At 42.4% G+C, this 23,460-nt stretch overlaps 1 protein-coding gene across 1 annotated transcript; it reads left to right on the plus strand.

Moving 5' to 3' along the window:
* NLRC4 (NLR family CARD domain containing 4) lies at positions 1 to 23,063 on the plus strand (the record flags this gene model as incomplete). The annotated part of the gene is made up of 8 exons (XM_081100791.1): positions 1 to 13; positions 878 to 1,138; positions 1,883 to 3,877; positions 8,307 to 8,399; positions 10,540 to 10,710; positions 13,643 to 13,735; positions 14,233 to 14,400; positions 22,227 to 23,063. 8 exons carry the CDS (start codon positions 1 to 3, stop codon positions 22,541 to 22,543), a joined length of 3,111 nt encoding a protein of 1,036 aa, XP_080956917.1. The 3' UTR covers positions 22,544 to 23,063.
* Positions 23,064 to 23,460: the final 397 nt, after the last annotated feature.

Here is a 23,460-nt window from a genome sequence, read left to right on the forward strand (position 1 = left end):
ATGGACTGCCGGGGTACAGGGTGCTCTGCATTCGACAGAAATGGCATAGCTTCCCAGGGACTACTAGAGGCAAGAGGGCTTATGCTGGAGACAGACAGACAGTGTTCTTCAGTGATACGCTTCAGCAAAGACCAAAATCTTTGGCAGATAAAAAAAATGCTACTCCTTTGAGTGATAACAGCTGAATAATGTCTAAAAATAGTGGCTACCATGTATTGAGCTATTACTTTGTATAAGATACTATACATGAATTTTCATAACACCTTCATAAGCTAAACCCTGTTCTCAACACCATTGTACAGATAAGGAAGTAGTGGTGTACTGGAGCTGGTTCTTACTGTTTTGTGAGACCTTGTTGCTGAATTTTCATGACGTTTGTTACCCAGTTAACATACATTATTAGCTTGAAATCGACCATGGTGGGAATATTTATAACGTGGAGATTGGTAAATGCTACCGATTAGGGCCTTTACCCCCAGAAAGCCAGGGTGTTCAACATTTAGCAGCACAGCACTGAAACAGGCTCAGAGAGGTTTAGCAACTTGGCAAGGTTCCACAGAGAGTAGCAAGTGGCAAACCTAGGCCAGTCTCCTTCCTCTAATGCCCACTGTGATTTTACTGGGGACCATTTTATACTGGGGAATAAAACTGTTCATCTTACTTTATTACCAAAGAGACACCATCTTGCTCACCAAGGGGTTAGGGATAAGGAGCTTTTCAGGGCTTTTCTTCAGGGCCTGGAATTCAAGCATTTGTCATCTCCATAACTCAAGATGGGTCTAAAGGAGAAAAAAATCATGACCCTAATGCTCTGACAACATTGCATTCATATTTTATACAAGTGAATAAATACGTATATATTTCCCCATCTCCTCAGTGAATTTCATTAAGGAGAACAGTCAAGCCCTCATTCAAAGAATGGGAATGACTGTTATAAAGCAAGTTGTGGACGAGCTCTTTGTGTGGAATGTTCTGAATTTTGAAGAAGTAAACATCATTTGCTGCGAGAAGGTTGAGCAGGATGCTGCCAGAGGGATCATTCACATGATTTTGAAGAAGGGTTCCGAAGCCTGTAACCTCTTTCTTAAATCCCTTGAAAAGTGGGACTATCCTCTGTTTCAGGACTTGAATGGACAAAGTAAGTATCAGATTGCCTTGTATCTGTTCCACAAATAGACTAAACCACGGTGAAGACCCATGATCCCATGACAGAACCGTGCTCTCCTCCCTCTTCATGTCACTGGGTGGTGTCCATGGTGGGGAAAAGCTCAGGCACTCTCAGAAAAAACTCCCATTAGATCGCTTGACGGTGAAGCCAATAGGTGACTCCAGGCTCAGGGAATAGCTGATTTAGAATAGCCTCACTTCAAAACCAAATTGGGCCATGGAGGCACCTAAGAAATCCATGCAGTAGTGGTTTCCACCAGCCCATGATCCAAGCACCGTGGTAAAGAAAGCCTCACTAAGTAAAGAAGCATGATCCTGCTTTTCGCGAAATATCAATTTAGTTTTTATTTCATTAAACTGGTAAATTACTTCAGGACAGATTTTAATCAAGGTTAAGGCCTGATCAGCCATCTTCCCACTGTTCTCAGGCACTTTTCTTGACCCAAACACAGAGTCCTCCCATTTCCAATCAGCTGCTACCAGAGTTGGTGGTGGGAAGGAGGAAACAGAAGTCAAGAGGGGAGGAAGGGTAAAGGGTGACAGGGAAAAGCAGGAATAAATATTTGGAAGCCCTTGTGCCAGTTGAGAACTGGGGAAGGGAATTAAAACCATCAGTAGAAGATCCTCAGCCTTCTTCCCCTTCCATTCTCCTGAACTCTGGGCTTCGGGGAGACACAGAACTGGGTCCTCTTTAATTTCACCTCTTCTCCAATAGGCCTTTTTCATCAGCTGTCAGATGGAGACTTAGATGATTTGGCTCAAGATTTAAAAGATTTATACCATTCCCCATATTTTCTGAACTTCTATCCCCTGGGTGAAGATATTGACATTATCTTTAATTTGAAAAGCACCTTCACGGAACCCGTTCTATGGAGGAAGGACCAGCGCCATCACCGTCTGGACCAGCTGACCTTGAGTGGCCTGCTGGACACTCTTCAGAGCCCCTGCATCATCGAAGGGGAATCGGGCAAAGGGAAGACCACCCTGCTACAGCGAATCGCCATGCTCTGGGCCTTGGGAAAGTGCGGGGCCCTGACCAAGTTCAAATTAGTCTTCTTTCTCCGTCTGAGCCGGGCCCACGGTGGACTCTTTGAAACCTTGTGTGACCAACTCCTGGATGTACCCGACGCGATCAGAAAGCAGACTTTCATGGCCATGCTGCTGAAGCTCCGGCAGAGGGTCCTTTTCCTCCTGGACGGCTACAACGAGTTCAAGGCCCAGAACTGCCCGGAAATCGAAGCCCTGATAAAGGAAAACCACCGCTTCAAGAATATGGTCATGGTCACCACCACCACCGAGAGCCTGAAGCACATCAGGCAGGTCGGGGCCCTGACCGCCGAGGTGGGGGATATGACGGAGGAGAGTGCACAGGCTCTCATCCGGGAAGTGCTGATCAGGGAGCACGCAGAGAGCTTGGTGCTGCAAATTCAGAAGTCCAGGTGCCTGCGGAATCTGATGAAGACCCCACTCTTCGTGGTCATCACTTGTGCAATCCAGATGGGGGAAAGTGAGTTCCACTCCCACACACAAACAACGCTGTTCTGTACCTTCTATGACCTGCTGATACAGAAGAACAAGCACAGACATAAAGGGGTGGCTGCTAGTGACCTCACTCGGAGCCTGGACCACTGCGGAGACCTGGCTCTGGAGGGCGTGTTCAACCACAGGTTTGATTTCGAACCAAAGGACGTGTGCGGTGCGAACGAGGCTGTCCTCCTGACAGCTGGCCTCCTCTGCAAATACACGGCTCAGCGGTTCAAGCCAAAGTATAAATTCTTTCATCAGTCATTCCAGGAGTACGTAGCAGGCCGCCGACTCAGCAGTTTATTGGCATCTCGGGAACCAGAGGAGGTGACCAAGGGGAACGGTCATCTGCAGAAAATGGTTTCCATTTCAGATGTTACATCCAAGTACAGCAACCTGCTCCTGTACACGTGCGGATCGTCTACCGAAGCCGCCAGGACTGTCCTGAAACACCTGGCAGCCGTGTGTCAACATGGCAGCCTCCCCAGCTTCTCCATCACCAAGAGGCCTCTCTGGAGGCAGGAATCTATGCAAAATGTGAAAAGCACTACTGTACAAGAAATTCTGAAAGCCATAAACACCAGTTCCTTTACGGAGTGTGGCATCAATTTATTTCATGAGAGTATATCCAAGGCAGACCTGAGTGAAGAATTTGAAGCTTTCTTTCGTGGTAAAAGCTTATATATCAACTCAGAGAACATCCCTGATTACTTATTTGACTTCTTTGAGCACTTGCCTAATTGTGCAAGTGCTCTGGACTTCATCAAACTGGACTTCTACGGGGGAGCCACAGCTTCGTGGGACAAGCCCACAGAGGGCACGAGCAAGACCCACAAGGAAGAGTCCTCTGGAACCTACATTCCCAGCAGGGCTGTGTCTTTGTTCTTCAACTGGAAGCAGGAGTTCAAGACTCTGGAGGTCACACTCCGGGATTTCAGCAAGTTGAATAAGCAAGATATCAAATATCTGGGGAAGATATTCAGCTCTGCTACAAGCCTCCGGCTGTCCATTAAGAGGTGTGCTGGTGTGGCTGGAAGCCTCAGTTTGGTCCTCAGCACCTGTAAGCACATTCATTCCCTTGTGGTGGAAGCCAGTCCCCTCACCAGAGAGGACGAGCAGCACATCACGTCCGTGGCAAACCTGAAAACCTTGAGTATTCACAACCTACAGACTCAACGGCTGCCAGGTATTGTCAACCTCAGCAGTTGAAGCCGTAATGGAACCTGGCTAAGTACCATGGGAATATTAGGCAGTATATTGTTTTGCTTTACATTTTCTACTATCTTCTCCCAGGTGCCAGGACTTGGAGAGGAGGAGGGAGGACAGGGGGAGGGTCTGTGTGGGAGGAAGGCTGTCAGGTTGGGAGGTCCGAGGGAGGATTTCCAGGGCTGAAGCTATATACTAGTAGTTTGATTGAATGGCTATATAGTTTATATAGCAAAGTGTGTGTGTGTGTGTGTGTGTGTGTGTGTGTACTCTGTGTTTCATGTACTCACAACTGTAAACCTACTTCCATGCTCTCCCTCTCCCCCCATGTACAGAGGGTAAGCTTGGCTTGAGTGAATTCTCCCCCTTCTCAGCATCTCCATCTCCACCCAGCATCCATTGCTTCCTTGCCATGGGCTCCCCTCCCCCCAGCAAGTCTGGGAGGAAATCCAGCCTGTAAACTAATCACCCGCAGGCGCCAGTGGCTAATGGTGTCACTAGATTCTTATCTAGGAAATTGCACAACAAACCCAGCCCCATCTCCACTCAGAGTATTGTTCATTTTGAAAAAAGATTTGGGGAACAGATTTTGTTTACCATGAATTTCAGACTCCAGACACACACATGCAGGGGCAATCTTTTGGGGCAAAGGAAAGTTTCCCCCAAATTCCAAGTAACACTGAAGATGAGTGTCTGGCCTCGCTGTGAAGATCCGCCCTATGGCCAGGAGCAGGGCTGCTGCCTGGTGTGAAGCTGTGGCAGGGGCCTTGCCCTACTTGACTGTCATCTAAGATTAGTTTTCATTCACAAGTGATGGCCCATTGTGCTCCGCCTCACTTGTCACCTGCAGAGGAGATTTGCTATGATTTAAGAATCTAGAATCTTTGCACAACTAATTTTTGCAACCTCCTACTCAATGCAGGAATGCCTTCTATAAGAGAGTCACCCAGAGGTTATTAGACTCCCTTCTGTGTCAGGAGGCTCACTCTCTCCTCTTCATGACTACTCCTTTGTAACGATCATGCACACTGGTCGCCTGTGGGCTGGACTGGCCTGCACAGTGTTTAGAATGTTCTTTTTCATATTTTGTTCTTAATTTTTAAAATCCAGTTGTTTTTTTTTTCTTTTTAAATATATTTTATTGATTTTTTACAGAGAGAAAGGGAGAGAGATAGAGAGTTAGAAACATCGATGAGAGAGAAACATCGATCAGCTGCCTCCTGCACATCTCCCACTGGGGATGTGCCCGCAACCAAGGTACATGCCCTTGACCGGAATCGAACCTGGGACCTTTCAGTCCGCAGGCCGACGCTCTATCCACTGAGCCAAACCGGTTTCGGCTAAAATCCAGTTTTTGACTAATATATTCACACGGTCCAAATGACAAAACAATCTAGAGTGAAAGTCTCCTCCTCCTCATCCCCCAGCCACGACTCTTCTTTCTAAAGGAGTTGCCAGCATTTTGAAATTGGGAGCTATCATGTGAAAATACAGGTTTTTCATTTCTCTTAAAAATTGCTGGATTTGACAACTGAGGGCCCATGTCCTCATTTGGTAACAACTTGTTAGAGCCGACAATCTGCTCCTGTGCTCTTCGGACAAGACACAAAATCTCCAGCTGGGCACAGAGTCCACCTATTCTACTTCCCCGGCACTTTAAAAAAAATATATTTTATTGATATTTTACAGAGAGGAAGGGAGAGGGACAGAGAGTTAGAAACATCGATGAGAGAGAAACATCGGTCAGCTGCCTCCTGCACACTCCCCACTGGGGATGTGCCCGCAACCAAGGTACATGCCCTTGACCAAAATCGAACCTCGGACCCTTCAGTCTGCAGGCCAACCCTCTATCCACTGAGCCAAACCGGTTAGGGCTCCCTGGCCCTTTTTGACATCCTTCCCCGCTTTTGCCAGTTGAGTTTGTGATCAGTGCTTATTCCTTCTTATGGCTAAAGTCACTTCACTGTTGTTTATACCCAAGCTGGTGTTTACTTTTGCCCTCTAAGTCTTTTCAGAATCTTCCTAGCTCACGCCTTTTTATTCCTGAATAGCTAGTCTTTTCATTCTCTTAACAGTGTTTTTCATAGAACAAAAGTCTTAAATTTTGTTGCAGTCTTTCTTCTTTTGTGAATCATGCTTTTGGTGTCATGTCTTGGTGTTATTCAACTTTATTCTTCTTTCTCAAAAGTCTTTTTTATTTATTTATTTTTTTAAAATATATTTTATTGATTTTTATAGAGAGGAAGGGAGAGGGACAGAGAGTTAGAAACATCGATGAGAGAGAAACATCGATCAGCTGCCTCCTGCACACCCCACAATGGGGATGTGCCCGCAACCAAGGTACATGCCCTTGACTGGAATCGAACCTGGGACCTTTCAGTCCGCAGGCCAACGCTCTATCCACTAAGCCAAACCAGTCAGGGCAAAAGTCTTTTTTATATACTAGTTCCTTTGCCTTTCCATGTAAATTTAGACTTACATTGATTATATCACCAAAAACTCCTCCTGGGATCTTGGTTGAAATTACATTAAATTTATAGACCAAGTTAGGGAGAACTGACATTTATATTATGTTGAATCTTTCAATCTATTTGCATGGTTTCTCTTCCCATTTATTTATATTTTCTTTGGTTTCTTTTAGCATCATTTTGTTTTGTTTTAATATTTTTATTGATTTCAGAGAAGAAGGGAGAGGGAGAGAGAGATAGGAACAGCAATGATGAGAGAGAATCATTGACTGGCTGCCTCCTGCACGCCCTGTACTGGGGATCGAGCCCACAACCTGGGCATGTGCCCTTGACCAGAATGGAACCCGGGATCTTTCAGTCCTCAGGCCGATGCTCTATTCACTGAGCCAAACTGGCTAGGGCTAGCATCATTTTGTAGTTTTCATCATGTTGATCCTGTATATGTTTTATACCCGTACTTAACTTTTTCATTCGCTTGGAGTTATTGTAAGTGGTATTTTAAAAATAATTTGGTTACCAGTTATTTATTGCTACTATATGGAAGTAAGATTGATTTTTGTGTGTTGACCTTGTAGTCTATATCTTTGCTAAACTCTTTTATTAGTTCTAGGAGGTTTCTTTGTTTTCTTGTTTTGGTAGATTCCTTGAAATTTTTTATCAAACAATCATGTTACCTCCAAAAGAAGAACAGTTTTGTTCCTTCTTTAAAATTTGTATTCCTTTTATTTAATTTTCTTGCCTTATTGCACTGATTATGACTTGCAGTGCAATACTGAATATGAGAATTGAGAGGGAACATCCTGCCTTGTTCCTGATCTTAGGGTGAAAGCATTCAGACTTTCACCGTTAAGCACGATGTTAATTGTAGTTTTTTCTGTAGATGGCTTTGATCAGGTTGAGGACATTTCCTTCTATTCCTAGGTTGCTGAGAATTTTTATCATGAATGGATGTTGGATTGTGTCAAATATTTTTTCTGCATCAATTTATATGATCATGTAGTTTTTCTTCTTTAGACTGTTATAGTGAATTACATGGATTGTTTTCCAAATGTTGAAATAGCTCTGCATTCTCTGTATGAAGTCCATTTTATTGAAGATTTTTGCTTCTATTCTCATGAGTGATATTGGTCTGAAAATTTCTTTTGTTTTATTTTCCTCATCTGGTTTTCATATTAGTCAGTGGAGCTTCATAAAATATGTTGGGAATTGTTCCCTCTACTTCCATTTTCTAGAAGTGATTTATAGAATTGGTTTATTTATTCTTTGAATGTTTGGTAAAATTTGCAAGTTAAATTATCTTGGCCTGCAGATTTCTCTTTTTAGAAAAATTTAAACTATGTTAATAGATTTACAGGACTATTCAGGTTACCTATGTCGTGTTGGGTGAGTTTTAGTAGTTTGTGCTTTTCAAGAAACGGGGCAATTTTACCTGTGTTGTCAAATTCAAGTGTGTAGATTTATTTATATTATTCTCTATCCTTTTAACATCTGCAGTCTTTGTAGTGATATCTTCTCTTTTATTTCTGATATTGGTGATTTGCTTTTCTTCTTTTCCTGTCAGTCTTGCCAGAAATTGCTCAATTTTATTGCTCTTTTCAAATACATTTTCACTGATTTTTCCTACTGTTTATCTGTTTTCAATTTTTATTTATTTCTGCCTTGATCTTTATTACTTACTCCCTTCTACTTGCATTGGGTTTATTTTGGTCTTCTTTCTCTACTTTCTCAAATAGTAAGTTTAAGTTATTGTTTCCCAGTCCAGTTGCATTATATTTGGAGAACATGCTTTTAGCTAAAGATGATGCCCATTTCTGACCAAAAACCATACACTTTGGTGTCAATTTCATGAGCATTTCTTGCCTATGGTAACAATGAAAATCTTTTCATTGGTAATAGAAATTAATAAATGACAGCTGAACAAAGCCCATTTTCTTTTGGCAGGTGGTCTGACTGACAGCTTGGGTAATTTGAAGAATCTTATGAAGCTTACGTTGGATAACATTAAGATGAATGAGGAAGATGCTATAAAACTAGGTTAGAGTTTTTCTCTTTTTTTATTAATGTAAGTTTGAGAATAACAGTTAATTCAGTCTACACAAGGCAAGGATGCCTGTATGCATTTGTGACTGCATCGGTTTTCCAAGACATTTTTCTCCACCCCTATAGCACCATTTTATGTAAATTGTATAGCACTAGATGGTAACCCTTTGGAGAACAGAAGCCATGGTATGTTTTATCTTCCTGGTTGATTGACGTTGCTTGCATTTAAAGCATAGAAACAATGTAAATGTTTAAGCTATGGTTTTATAACTAAGCAAAGCTTCAGAAATCATTGGCTATATTTGTATTTAAAGCAAATAAACAATATTAAAAAGATTATACAGTGGTTTTATAATTAAATAAAACTTAAAAAGTAGAATGGAACACAACAATGAATGTGGATGAAGGAAAAACACAAGCAGAACACGTGATCTGCCTTCTAGGACAGGGAGGTTTCCTGTTGAAGCTGTTTTTCAACAGCTTTGGGGGGGGGGTCATTTTTTTCTTTTATTGGCTCTTCCCCCCACATTTGAGACCTCAGTTAAAGGCTCCTCAGCCTTTTCGTTTTCATTCTGCTTGCCTAAAGACAGCCCTATAATTAAAACATGACTGCCTTTTTTTCATGATATAGCTTCCATAAGAATAATCAAATTAATTCGGTGTTCAGTGAACATTTACTGCATGCCTGTGAGTTACACAGAGTATCAGAGGTTGAAGGAGCCTGAGAACATCTAGTCTAATTTTTTAAAAATTTTAAATGTTATTATTGATTTCAGAGAGAGGAAGGGAGAGGGAGAGAGAGACAGTAACATCAGTGATGAGAGAGAGTAATTGATCGGCTGCCTCCTGCACACCCCCTCCTGGAGACCATGCCTGCAACCCGGGCACGTGCCCTGACTGGGAATCAAACTGTGACCTCCTGGTTCATGGGTGGATGCTCAACCACTGAGTCACACTGGTGGGGCTAACTTTCCTATTTTACTGCCACTGGAACCTAGAACAGTTTACTGACTTGCCCAAGTTCTCACCAATTGGTAGAAAGGGCGCAAAAACACCTACCTGAAACAATCTGATTCTAGTGTTAAGGAATCAGAGTCTGGACGTGAATAAACGAGTCTAAATGTACTATTCATCGAAGAGTTACTGTGCAATCGGTTAGACAGTAGGCACACCAGGCACTTTGACATACTTCTCATTGACTCCTCACAATAGTCCTAGTACATAGGTATAATTATCCCTAAAACCATAGCTAAAAGGTTGAATAACTTGCTTACACTCACACAATTACTAAGTACAGGATCCAGGAACCAAACTGACTGCAAATCTCATGCTCACAACCTCTGAGCTACGTGTACTCCCAAGACAACAATTAATATTCACCTTCTATGTGCCAGGCACCACACTAAATACATTACATACTTTATCCGCCACATTCCCAAAGCTCTGCAAGGTAGTTATTAAAACAGTACATGTCTTTCCTCTAGGTTAGAGTACCATCAAGATAAAGCACTATTTTAATGACACAAAGTTATGCCTAATCAATCCAGGGACATTTTAGAACGTTTTCACTTGTACTACTGATAGGAGATCAATCTTTCTCCCAGTTAACATGCTGCATTGGATGTGGTCTTCATTGTGGAGCACCAGGAAGGCCCCAAATCACGCAGTCCTAGCAGGGCCCTGTGAACAGCTCCCACAGAAGCACACCAAGGAGCTCAAGTCCCCCTGCTGCCCTTTGGAATTCAGCCTCCACCCCTTCTAAGATTTTTTGAAGGGTTTAAAGAGACAGTGCTCACTCAAAAAACCTATTTCTATGAAAAAAGTCGTGGTATACTTGGATACCCATACATGGATACCCATTAAAATACTGCACATTTAAAATAAAAAACAAAAAATAAATACTGCACATTTACTATAGGTTTTCTCATGCTACCAAGACAATGACCTCCACAAAAGAGATTGTATGGCCCAGGAGACTGGAAAGTGAGAGTTGAAAGAAAATCTGCTCTCTTTGGCTTTTTACAGGAAGAGCATGGCAAGGGCAATTGTTCATTGCCTTCTTTTCAGCCGTTCATCTCTGGTGAAATCAAATTAACTTGGTATCCTAACGCATTTCCTTTCCATCTATTTGCAGCTGAAGGTCTGACAAACCTGAAGAATATGTGTTTACTTCGTTTGACCCACTTGTCTGACATTGGGGAGGGAATGGATTATATAGCAAAGTCTTTGTCAGCCAAACCCTGTGACCTTGAAGAAATCCAATTAGTCTCCTGCTGCCTGACCGGAAGGGCTGTGAAAACCCTAGGTAACTGTTGCCTGCACTGACAGAACAGTGTGAGGGAAGATGTGGTGCTTCCACAGTAATTCATGCACGCTAAGTCAAGCTGCAATTTAATTTTCAGAGAAACTGGAAAAGATAATGAAGACATCTGGGTAATATCTAGTCTGTTTTTAATGATTTTCTCCACAATTAGAACAAAAATGGGTTATAGATGGAGAATAGAGAACTTCAAACTAATTGAAGATGTTATAATTTTAAGAGACGGTGAAGAGGAAGAAATTAAGAAGTAGGTGCTTGATGCTTGGCATATGTCCCTGTTATATAATAACTGCTTAATAAGTATTTGGATGGATGAATAAATAAATGGTTGAGAAGCAGAGAGAGGGATTTCCTTAAATGCGGTCAGGCCTTCTAATTCTTCCCCATTGCCCTGTTAAGATAGAGTTAATGTGCATTAATATAGGCATTGAGTATTTGAGTTCCCAAAGAGTGTGCATACTAAGTATGAAAAAACCTTTGCATATTAGTGGATAAACTGGATTATGTTAAACTATGATGTTTCTTAAATTTAGATTTTGGGGGGAAATAGTATAACCTTTTTTTAAAAAAACAAACAATATAAGCCCTAGCTGGTTTGGCTCGGTGGATAGCGCGTTGGCCTGTGGACTGAAGGGTCCCAGGTTCGATTCCTGTCAAGGGCATGTACCTTGGTTGCGGGCACATACCCAGTAGAGGGTGTGCAGGAGGCAGCTGATGGATGTTTCTCTCTCATCGATGTTTCTAATTCTTTATATCTCTTTCCCTTCCTCTCTGTAAAAAATCAATAAAATATATTTTAAAAATATATAAAACTGATGGGGAAAAGAAAAACACACACACAAAAACAAACAAAAAAGAAGAAAAAGGACTGATGGAGTCTGTAGGAATTACTGAGATTACTTATATGCTAATATGAATCAAAAACTAGAGAAATCCATTATTGGAGAAGGCTAGCAAGCACTGGGAACATGAGAATGAGGAGCACACTCCCTTACTCTCCACCTGCCACTGGGAGGAGCCAGGCTTGGAACTAACAACAGCAACCATCCCCTTTTTAGGTGGAGTCCGTGGGCTTTTTAAAGCACCAAACTTCAGAATATATTTTACTCTAAGAAAAGGATTCATAGGATTGATTTTAAAAAATAGCTAGTATTGTAACAAGAGTATAATTCATGCAAAACGACTAATTTTTTGAAGATTTTTCTAATCAGTCTTGATAGGAAAAACTTCAACTAGATTAAGCAACCATGATAAATACAGGTATCCTCACTATCAGAAAGTAGAGCATTCCTAAGAAACCTTTTTTTAAAAATAAATTGTTTATAACTTGAAAAAATATATATTTTATTGATTTCAGAGAGGAAGGGAGAGGGAGAGAGATAGAAACATCAATGATGACACTGTCAGTTATTATTAGTGTTTTATTATTTTATAATATAATATGTTATATGCAATATGTTCTTAAACATATTGCAACATGTTATATTTCTTCTAAGTTCTTAAAATGTTTAATTTTAAAAATTAGGCCTAGCCGGTTGGCTCAGTGGATAGAGTGCCAGCCTGTGAACTGAAGGGTCCAGGTTTGATTCCGGTCAAGGGCACATGCCCAGGTTGTGGGCTTGATCCCTGGTAGGGGGCATGCAGGAGGCAGCCAATCAATGATGCTCTCTCATTACTGATGTTTCTATCTCTCTCTCCCTCTCCATGTCTCTTTGAAATAAATAAAAATATATTAAAAAGAAAAAAAAAGAAACATCAATGATGAGAGAGAATCATTGATTGACTGCCTCCTGCACACCCCCCATTGGGGATCAAGCCCGCAACCCAGGCATGTGTCTGACCTGGAATCAAACCATGACCTCCTGGTTCATGGGCCGATGCTCAGCCACTGAGCAACACTGGCTGGGCCCTATGAAACCTTCAATAAGCTAATAGGGCATTAAGCAAATAAGCAATTACCATTCATCTTTATGGAACATTTTTGAGCATTCCCAGACGCCAAAATGACTTCTCTTAGGCTTTTCTTATACCTTAGGACACACTTGCTAACAGGTGCACAATAAATCAAGATAAAACACAGATGCTCACAGACACAGCCCAAAGCTCTGGCGGCTTGATGCTAAAATGCGGAGTGTAGTTCCCAGGAAGGAGCTTGGCTGCGCCACTCTGGATGCCTCTATAAGGCTCTCTGCAAAACAAACATTGAATGCTATTTTTGCTTTTTGCCTTTTTTTTTTTTTTTTTTTTTTTTTGGTAAAAGCAAGGCGAAAATCCTCTTTGGATTTCTTTCAGTTAGCGAAGTGGCATAACTGAACTTTGGAAAGGGGGCAAGTACCTGTATCTGTAGTGAAGAAAATAACTAAGAAGCTCTTAGCTAGAGCAATGGCATTTTGTGACTAATGTTCTTATTAAAATTTTTATTATTAACATCACAGCTATAACAAAATAATCTAAACTGAGGTACACAAAGAACAGCCCATCTCATTGGTTTTCGTTCCTTCATCTCTCCTGCATGAGAAGAGAATTTAAGAATTGGAAGCAACCTCACATTTCCTCTAGTTCCTCTTCCCCATTCTCACGATGAAGTCACGGAGGCGTAGAGAAACGGAGTGACTTTCCTATAGTGACACAACAACTCTAGTCCATGCTGCTTTAGGCTTTACTGAGTATTAATGACCATTTGCCTTTAGGCTGAAGTTTATTAGTCAGAACTTAGGACCAGGAAATATCTGTCCATTTGGTCGCAGTCATGGGAGTAGCCAGATACTTTTGAGAATAGCTAATCAAATCTAATAAAGATTTGTATACTCTCAACAAAGAAGATAAGGGCTCAGAATTCTTATAAGGATATTTTTAAATGCATATATAGTTCCCTGAGAGTCTTTTTCTTTTGGATTAAAAAAATTTTTTTTTCCAGCTCAGAATCTTCACAATTTGGCCAAACTGAGCATTCTTGATTTATCTGAGAATCACCTGGAAGAGGATGGAAATGAAGCTCTCCGTGAACTGAGTAAGAATGACTATTTTGCCTTAGAGATGCACCTTAAGGAAGTCAGGTAGCCCTTTCATAAACTGCCCTTAAGGAACACAGGCCAGGCTTTTGAGTCACCAGTTTTCACATGCTCACTGCACCTGCGGCTCCCACCTGCTTGCCTCCTTCTACAGAGCCAGTGTCTGAGAGTAGGGGATGCTTAAGACAAATTGGCTCAAGGAGTTAGTAATAAGATTTTTAAGATGTGATCAAGACATCCTGGTTGTTTTTTTAAAAAGCCTGATACTTACTGTCTGAGATTTACTTCGGAATAAGACAGGAGGGAAGGAATTTGTCCTGCATAGCGTTTATATATTCTTGAACACTTTCCATAAAATACTAACCAAAAAGCGAGTTGATTCTCACTGCACATTGAGTAGGCTGCAGAGAGAAAGACCACTCCTTCTCCTTTATCACTTCGTCCTTCATCAGTTTTGAGATGGATCCAGTTCCTGAACTGTCTCTGGTTCCTCAAGTTGACAGGCTGCACGTGTTGGAACAGCTCACTGTGCTGATGCTGCCCTGGTGCACTGATGTGCGCATCAGTCTGACCAGGTTGCTGGAGCAACTGGAGGGGGCCCCACAACTCGTCAAACTTGGGCTGAAGAACTGGAGGCTCACCCATGCAGAGATTAGAATTCTAGGTAGGTACACACACAGAGCCAGGAGAACTTGGTCCTAACGAAGTTCTTAAGCTGACTCTCTTTCTTCTTTCCTTCCTCCTCTTGTCCTCCCCCCTCCCCTCCCTCTCTTCCTTTCTTTCATGCCTTTTTAAATTTACTTGCCTCCTCCCCTTTTTAAAAAGATTTTTTTATTGATTTTAGAGAGAGGGAGATAGAACCATCAAAGAGAGAGAATCATTAATTGGCTGCTTCCTGCACGCCCCCTACTGGGGGATCGAGCCCACAACCCAGTCATGTGCCTGACTGGGAATCAAAATGTGACCTCCTGGCTCATGAACCAATATTCAACCACTGAACCACACCAGCCCAGCTGCCTCCCCTTTTTTTTTGTACAAATATATTTAAAGAAATAACATGATTTAAAACACTGACCTGCTTTCAGGTTTTTAAGCATTTTAACTACAGTATTTACATTATTTGACAAGGTGTATTATGTAGAAACAGCTCTCCCTACCCTTAACTGTCTGAAATTCAGCAATGCCACTCCAATCTTGGCTAAAGTTTTTAAGTCACCTGCTGTGTATTCAAAACATGTAAAGGTAAGTGCTGCTTTAACTGGTGTCACAGAATATCTGTAAGTAGCTGTGATATAAACCCAGAAACAAATGGAGATATAGGAATGACTGGACAACACCAGCCTCAGGCAGCTGATGAAGGATCCTCATGCTACCTGGATTAGTTATCAAGTTCTGTGGAACAGACCACCCCAAAACGTGGTGGCTTAAAACAACTATAGACCTTACTTCACAGTTCCTGTGAGTCAGGAGTTTGGAAGAGGCTCAGCTGGGTGGTTCTGGTTTAGGCTCTGTCATGAAGTTGCCGTCCAGATATGGGCTGGGCTGCTGGAGGATCTGCTTCCTGGGTGGCTGGCTCCCCACTTGGTTGGTGGGTGAGTGCTGGCTGTCAACTGGAGGCCTGTGTCCCACCCCTGGACTTCTCCAAAGGCTACTTGAGTGTCCTCCCCACATGGTAGCTCACTTCCCCCAGAGCAAGAGACCCAAGTGAGAACCAGTTGGAAGCTGCAATGCTTTTTATGACCTAGTCTTGGAAGGTCATTCCTGCTGCATCCTATTATTAGCAGGTTAGCCCTAGCCAGTGCGGAAGGAGATAATACATGGGAGTGAGTTCTAGGCGGTGAGGATCACTGGATCCACCTTGAAGGCCACTGTACCATCTAAGGCAGCGGTTCTCAACCTGTGGGTCGCGACCCCTTTGGGGGTCGAATGACCCTTTCACAGGGGTCGCCTAAGACCATCGGAAAACACATATATAATTACATACTGTTTTTGTGATTAATGACTATGCTTTAATTATGTTCAATTTGTCACAATGAAAATACATCCTGCATATCAGATATTTACATTACGATTCATAACAGTAGCAAAATTAGTTATGAAGTAGCAACGAAAATAATTTTATGGTTGGAGTCACCACAACATGACGAACTGTATTAAAGGGTCGCAGCATTAGGAAGATTGAGAACCACTGATCTAAGGCAAAGGATTAGTGAAAACAGCCTCGCCTGCCTTCTCCATTTCCCTCAGAGATGGTCTAGCTAGCATCTATCTGCAGTGCACATATTTTCAGTGTACAATTCTGTGGCATTAAATACATTCACACCATCTTTTTCATCTTTCCCGACTAAAACTCTGTACACATTAAACACTAACTCCCCACCTGCTCCTCTTTTTAAAACCACCATCACCATCCTTTTCATTTTTTTCCGACTAAAACTCCATACACATTAAACACTAACTCCCCACCTGCTCCTCTCTTTAAAACCTTCTCAGAGATGTGTATGTCTTTAAGTCCCTAGGCTGCCCAAGGGTTTTGCCTTCCCTAAAGTTGCTTCAAATTATGGATTTTCCTTTCCTTTATTCCTTCTCCCCAACCTGGCACCCCAAGTCAACTTTCTTAGCACCTTCCCTTAATTCCTAACTCCACTTCCATCTGCTCTATCTACTCCCTTAACTCATCAAATCAGATCATCCTGGGTGTCATTCTTCAGGCCTCTCCTCTGTTCTGGGTGATATTGGAGGCAGGTGGCTTCCATGACAAACTAATTAGCTAGCTAATAAATAACCCCTCTCAGGTAACCTCATACCTTAATCAGTAGTTCTCAATCTTCTGGCCCTTTAAATAGTTCCTCATGTTGTGACCCAACCATAAAATTATTTTCGTTGCTACTTCATAACTGTAATGTTGCTACTGTTATGAATCGTAATGTAAATATCTGATCTGCAGGATGATCTTAGGCGACCCCTGTGAAAGGGTCTTTCGACCGCCAAAGGGGTCGCGACCCACAGGTTGAGAACCACTGCCTTAAGTGCTTTGGAAAGGATGTATCTTTTCAAAGAGGCCATTGGAGAGTGTGTAGAATTAGCATTACATGTGACAGAGGCATTTTTAGGTAGAGACGTTTTAGCATCTTCCAAATCTTTAAGAAGATAGCTGCCTAATCTGCCTACTTCTGAGCCTGGCCTGTGAGACCAGAGAGGGACATGGTGTGTTTCATGAAATAAAAACTGAGCTAGGTGAAAAAACAAACACAGAAACACTGAGCTAGGTGGTAATCGCCATGTGATTTTAATTGCCTAGTGCCTTATTGCCTCCTTATGTAAATGAGAGAAATAAGCATAACTGAGGACTCCAGCATAATTATGGATCTAGCAGATTTCCTGAGTGCTTGTGGGTAATTGTGAATGGCAGGTTAATTAAATTTAATGTTGGCACTTCCACTTTTAAAAAATAGATATATATATTTTATTGATTTCAGAGAGGAAGGGAGAAGGAGAGACAGAAACATCAATGATGAGAGAGAATCATTGATTAGCTGCCTCCTGCACACCCCCTGCTGGGGACCGAGCCTGCAACCCTGCATGTGCCTTTAATTGGAATCGAACTCGGGACCCTTCAGCCCCCAGGCCAATGCTCTATCCACTGAGTCAAACCAGCGAGGGCAGTACTTCCACTTTCTTAAAGACATGCTTGACCATTTCTGCCAACTCAAGCTCTAGCTGCCTATTAATTGACTTGTCCCCTTCCCATATCCATCTCTTGCAGTCCCCCAAGAAACTCCCGGGCCCACAGTAGCAGCAGTCAATTTAGGCAATGACATTGAGTGATGGATATGTGTACAGATGCAGTAGCGTAACGAAGCAAATGTAATGAGAGACAGTCTCTCATGAAAGAAAGACTGCCTAATTAGATGCAGCGAGAACATGAGATGCGGGGTATGAAATTAGATATAGTGGTTGGCATGTGCTTTCCTGGAAAAACCCCAAGCCTGGATCGGCCTTAATTTCCCTCTTTTTCTGTACCTACATTCAGGCTACTGGGGAAAATCACACAATTTGGCAGATAGGTACACTACAGGTTCATAGTGACAAATTTCAACAGAAATATTTAGAACCAAATGGTAAGAAAACGCTATATATCAAAACTTGTGGCATGCAGCAAAAGCAGGGCTTGAAGAAAATTCTCATAGCCTTAAATACTTACACTAAAGATGAAGGGCTGAAAATGAATCTTTCTAAATTATTAGTAAGAAGCCAATAAAAACAAACAAAAAAAAAAACAGGGAGTAAACACATGATAATAAACATAAACGTATAGGCGTACCTCACTGTATTGCACTTCGCTTTATTGAGCTTCACATATGTTGAGTTCTTTACATATTGAAGGCAACACCCTCCACCAGCAAAAAGACCACAACTCCCTTCTGGAACGGAAACTGGGCAACCAATGGGTCCAGGCTGCCTGTCACTACCTGAGCCAGTTAAGCAGACAGTGCTGAATCATATATGAGTGTTTATTGCAATAATGCCGGCAGTATGGGAGCCAGCTGCTTATGTGGGGTAGAAGGACAAAGATTACAGAGGAAAGTAGGAATTAGAAGCCTGGGGAAGTAGGCAAGGTTACGGGCAATGTGGGCTGGGGGGCCGCAAAGGGACCAGATTGCTTCAGCAACAAGGTTGCTAATCTTTCCATGAAGATAGGAGGTTCTTGGAAAAGGAGAATGGACTGCATTCCAATGTTAATTCCCATGTCCTGGGGCGTACAACTCTCAGCCAGGTTAGAATGTGCTTTCTCTAATCAGAACAGAATCATCACAGTTAACAGAGCATGATTAATATTTCTTATAATTATAGCTAGTCTCCACTATTCTATTTCTGCCCCTAAAGAGAACCACACCTGCAGCATCTACAAGGTCTGCCTGTATAAATCAGTGAAACAGAAAACAAGATCAATTAAGCTTAAAATTGATCCTTTAAAAAGAATAACGAAATAAATAAAAATCAAGCAAGACTGTTCAAGAAAGAGTGACATAATTTCATTAGTCAATATGGAGACACAAGCACATATTTGTGGTAGCTTTACTGAATATCGCCCCAAACTGAAGGCGACTGAGATGTCCTTCAGTAGGCGAATGGATGAACAAACTGGTACAGCCACACAGTAGTATATCATTCAGTGGTAAAAAAAATGAGCTATTAAGCCTTGAAGAGGCATAGGGAAATGTCAGGGGCTCAGGAGGAGGGGAGAGAGGGTTAAGCAGATGCAGCTGTTTTAGGGCAGTGGAACTATTCTGCATGATACTGTAATTGTGCATACATGACAGTATGCATTTGTCAAAACCCATAGAACTTTACTACACACAGAGTGAACCTTAATGTATGCAAACTAAAAAATCATTTAGGCGGTCTGAGATACCTGAGGACAAAATGCAGACTGCAAAACAACTATATTACAAACTATGAAACAATCTCACTGCAGGGAATGAGGGGCAAGGAAATTGACCTAATAACTTGGGAAATTATCTGTGAAACTAAAGGCAAAATAGCCCGGCTGGCATGGTTCAGTGGTTGAGTGTTAACCTATGAACCAGGGGGTCACAACTCGATTCCAGGTCAGGCACATGACCGGGTTGTGGGCTCGATTCCCAGTGAAGGGGTATGCAGGAGGCAGCTGATCAATGATTCTTATTATTGATATTTCTGTTTCTCTCTCCCTCTCCCTTCCTCTCTAAAATCAATAACCACAGCACCCATCTAATTTATAACATATATTTTCACACTATATTGTAAGCCCAATAAGACAGGGACTACGTCTGCCCTTTTCAGCTATCCCCAGCCCCTAGCAAGCACAATCCATGGTACACAGTAGACACTCAAAAATGTTTGCAGAATGAAAAACTGGTAAGAGCTCTGGCAATGCTAGAATTCTGTTTAGGATGCAGGAATCTGTGCTGCACCAGCACAGTCAGGTTCAGAGAGCCTGAGAGGGGGTGGTGAAGAATTAGAAAAGATAGATAAGAGAAGAAAGCTGGGTCTGGGTGGGGCGCTGCTGCCCTTTCTGATGGAGAGACAGTGCCAAGGCCTGCAAGCCGAGTCTTTATTTTTTAGCCAGATTCCAGGAGGAAAAGTAAGGGCGTGGTCAAGATGTTTACAACATTCTCGTGGGTTTCGAATCTACTCAATTACATGCACCTGACCAAGCTTTGTTTACTTGCTGCACATCCCGCAGCCCATATTACTCAGCCACGTGGGACCACAGGTTCGGACGATAACCTGTCCAAACACTGTAGCCGCTCTCCACAGGAACCCTTCAAGGATCGGAATCCTTCTACCCAGAGCATTTGAGATTCTGCTTGGAATTTGGATCAAGCCACTTCCATTCTCCACAGCCCACGCACAGCCCACAGCGTTAAATGTCAGATTTCTTTTCCCTCAGGACCAGTCTGCTCATCGTGATGACAAAAACACTGCAGATTACATGAACAGAATGCATGCCCTCAGATCATGCTTGTTGTTCCTGTGCTTGCACACGTTCTAATGAGTATCCAAGGAGTTCTTACTGATGCCTTTCCTAAACCTTAGTAGATTGCCTGTATAAATAGTTCACCTCTGAGGGTGGAATGGGCTTTAAATTCTTCTTTTTAAGTTCCCTTTAGGTGGTGGAATCTGGTCTTCTAGTCAAGGAGTAAAGAAGTTGCTCTTTGGGGCAGGAGCCTTACAGACATTGACAACCAGCATTTTGACTGAGTGCATGCCCTGCTGGGAAGCACATGAAAAAGGCAGAGACAGAAAGAGCAGGGAGAAAGCTACCTATAAGGAAAAAACAAGGGCTCCTTATGAGAAGTAGAGGTGAAACGGAGTCCCTCCGTATGAGTTGGGCTGGACACAGGCTCAGCTGGTATAACAAGACCCAACTACACCATGGCTTACAGAAGACTAAGCTTATTTCCCTGTCCTCTACCGGTCCAGGGTGGATTTGCTCTTTGCAGTCTTCCAGACCCAGAAACCTACATTTTTTTTATTCCTCCATTCCTTAACAAGTTATCTCTGACTTCAAGGTCATGGCTAGAACATCCACCTTCCCTTTGTAGGAGGTACTTTAGAGTGCCCTGGTCTGTAAGGAATGGAGGAGGTTCCTGAAGAGTCCAGGGAGGGTTAAAAGAACAACCCGAAACCCAAATCTTGAGACACTGAAGGAGGCTTACTTATTCAAGTTTACAGTGAGGGGCGTTCCATACCCAAGAAACAACAGGTAGTGTTTGCTTCTCAGAAGAGACAATGATCTAAGATTACTGGGATTTTGACTCCAGTTTTGAAAATAAGTACTGACTATTTAATAGCATCTTTTGCACTTAAATTTTTAAGCAATCTTCCATTTCCTGGAAAGGTCAGAAAAAGGGAAAAACATATAATTCATTTATAATGGTTTGCTAATATAAAGGAATTATACTAATTATATCAACTCTATTTACATTATAGATGTTATTTTAAATAGTTGTTATAAATTACATTAATTACTAGGGGCCCAGTGCACAAATTCGTGCACCTTGAAAGGAACTGTGGGCCAAGAGGCTGCAGTAGGCACAGAGGTGGGTCTTGACCCATTCTCCGTGCCCCCGCCCGGCTCCTCCCACTGCAGCCCCCAGTCCCTTGTCTGCCAGCATCCCTGCTCCGGGCAGGCGCCAGCAGTGGTGCAAGCGGCAGTTGCTGTCAAGATCGCCCCTCAGGAGCAGGGGGAGGTGGAGAAACCCTCAGGGACGATCAGGACCAGCAGCTGCCACTCACACCCGCTGATGGTGCCAAGCCATCAGGACCAGCGCTGGGCACTGGCAGTGGGTGCAAGTGGGGCCGTCGCTGGCAGAGGGTGCGAGCAGCAGTTGCCGGCCCCAATCTCTCCTCAGGAGCAGGGGGAGGTGGAGAAGCCCCGAGGGGCGATCAGGGCTGGCAGCCGCTGGTTGCACCCACTGATGGCACTGAGTGATTGGGGCCAGCGCTGGGGCCAGCAGTGGGTGTGAGCGCCAGGTGGGACCACAACGTGCGGGAGCAAAGAATTTTCAGTAACCACCAGAGGCTTACCCTGATAACAGCGACTGGGTGCCTCACCTTGGCCTGGCACCCCCATTCACCTGCTCCACCATCCTGCCACGGCCGATGCCAACCATGGTCCATGCACGCCCCCTGGTGGTCAGCACATGTCATAACGACCAGTTGTTCAGTTGTTCCACATCTGGGCTATGTACATATTGGCCTTTTATTATATAGGATAATTACATTATTTAATTATACTGGTTAATTAAATACTAATTACTACTTACCAGATTCCCTTACACTTTACAAATAATGTAATTTGTAAATACAATGGACTACATTCATAATCACTGCCCTATCTATAGAGAATTTCGAAAGTAAGGCACTGGTCCAAACATGGCCATTTCTCTTTAAAAAACTGTTTTGCTTCCAACTAAAATACTAATTTCTATTTTTTACCAGGTGCATTTTTTGAAAAGAACCCTCTGAAAAACTTCCAGCAGCTGGATTTGGCAGGAAATTGTGTGAGCAGTGATGGATGGCTTACCTTCATGGGTGTATTTGAAAATCTTAAGCAATTAGTGTTTTTTGATTTTAGTACTAAAAGATTTTTACCCGATGCAGCATTAGTCAGAAAACTTGGCCATGTGTTATCAAAGTTAACTTTTTTGCAAGAGGCTAGGCTTGTTGGGTGGCAATTTGATGATGATGATGTCAGTGTTATTAAAGGTGCCTTTAAACTAGTAACTGCTGAAATAAAGGGCAACCTGAGCCCATGAATGCTCTGGGAACTCCATTACTTTCCGCCTGGTGATTTAAAAATCTTTGCTCATATAGTCCAAGGGTCGGAAAGTATATGGCAATCTATTATCCACCTACAAATTATCCTTGTCAACAGTGTCTGCCCAACTCGCCCCTTCTAAACTGCCTCTTCCTTTACTGATATCAGGATGATGTGTGGCACCATGACTTCCTTAGCTGGCCTCTTGCATGGAAATCTTTCTTATTTTCACCATTCAGGAAAAATAAAAAGAGGATGCCAGGCAAATGAGACCAAAGAAGAGGGGAAGTGGGAGGGAGTTTACTGATGACATATGCTCTAGTTCTGTTTCATGATTCCTAATAGGATTATCAGATACTTGAAGGGGACTCTTCTTCATCCCAGGTCCCCTTGGTCTCAAGAATAGCAGGTCATATATGCATACCCATGGACACAGACAATAGTGTGGTGAAGACCTGAGGCTGGGGGTGGGCTAGAATGAGTCAATGGGGAAAAAGGGGAGACATATGTAATACTTTAAACAACAAAGATGAAAAAAAACAGGTCACAAAAACTGATATACTGTATGCACATTTACTTAGCACAGTGCCTGACATGTACTAGATTCTCAACAAATATTTGCTAAATATGAGAATTACCAATAAACAGCTATTGAATAAAGAAACAAGCCACATTATTTAAAATCATAAAACTCCATGTCTGTTCTTTATTCAAAAAGTTTAATTCAAACAATTTGGAATGTGAAAAGCATTTTCTTATATGAAAAGCAGATCAGACTCCCAACAAACATTGGCTTGAAATTGAGTCCACCCCAGTTGCTGATACATGTAATTTCAACTGTGACTTCAGAGATTAAGGAAGAAATAAAAACGCACCCCATTCTTTCATTACTCTAAGGAAGCTAAGGGTACTTTG

This window comes from Myotis nattereri, assembly GCF_964212035.1.
Source record: "Myotis nattereri genome assembly, chromosome: 10".
In the NCBI taxonomy this organism is placed as follows: domain Eukaryota; kingdom Metazoa; phylum Chordata; class Mammalia; order Chiroptera; family Vespertilionidae; genus Myotis; species Myotis nattereri.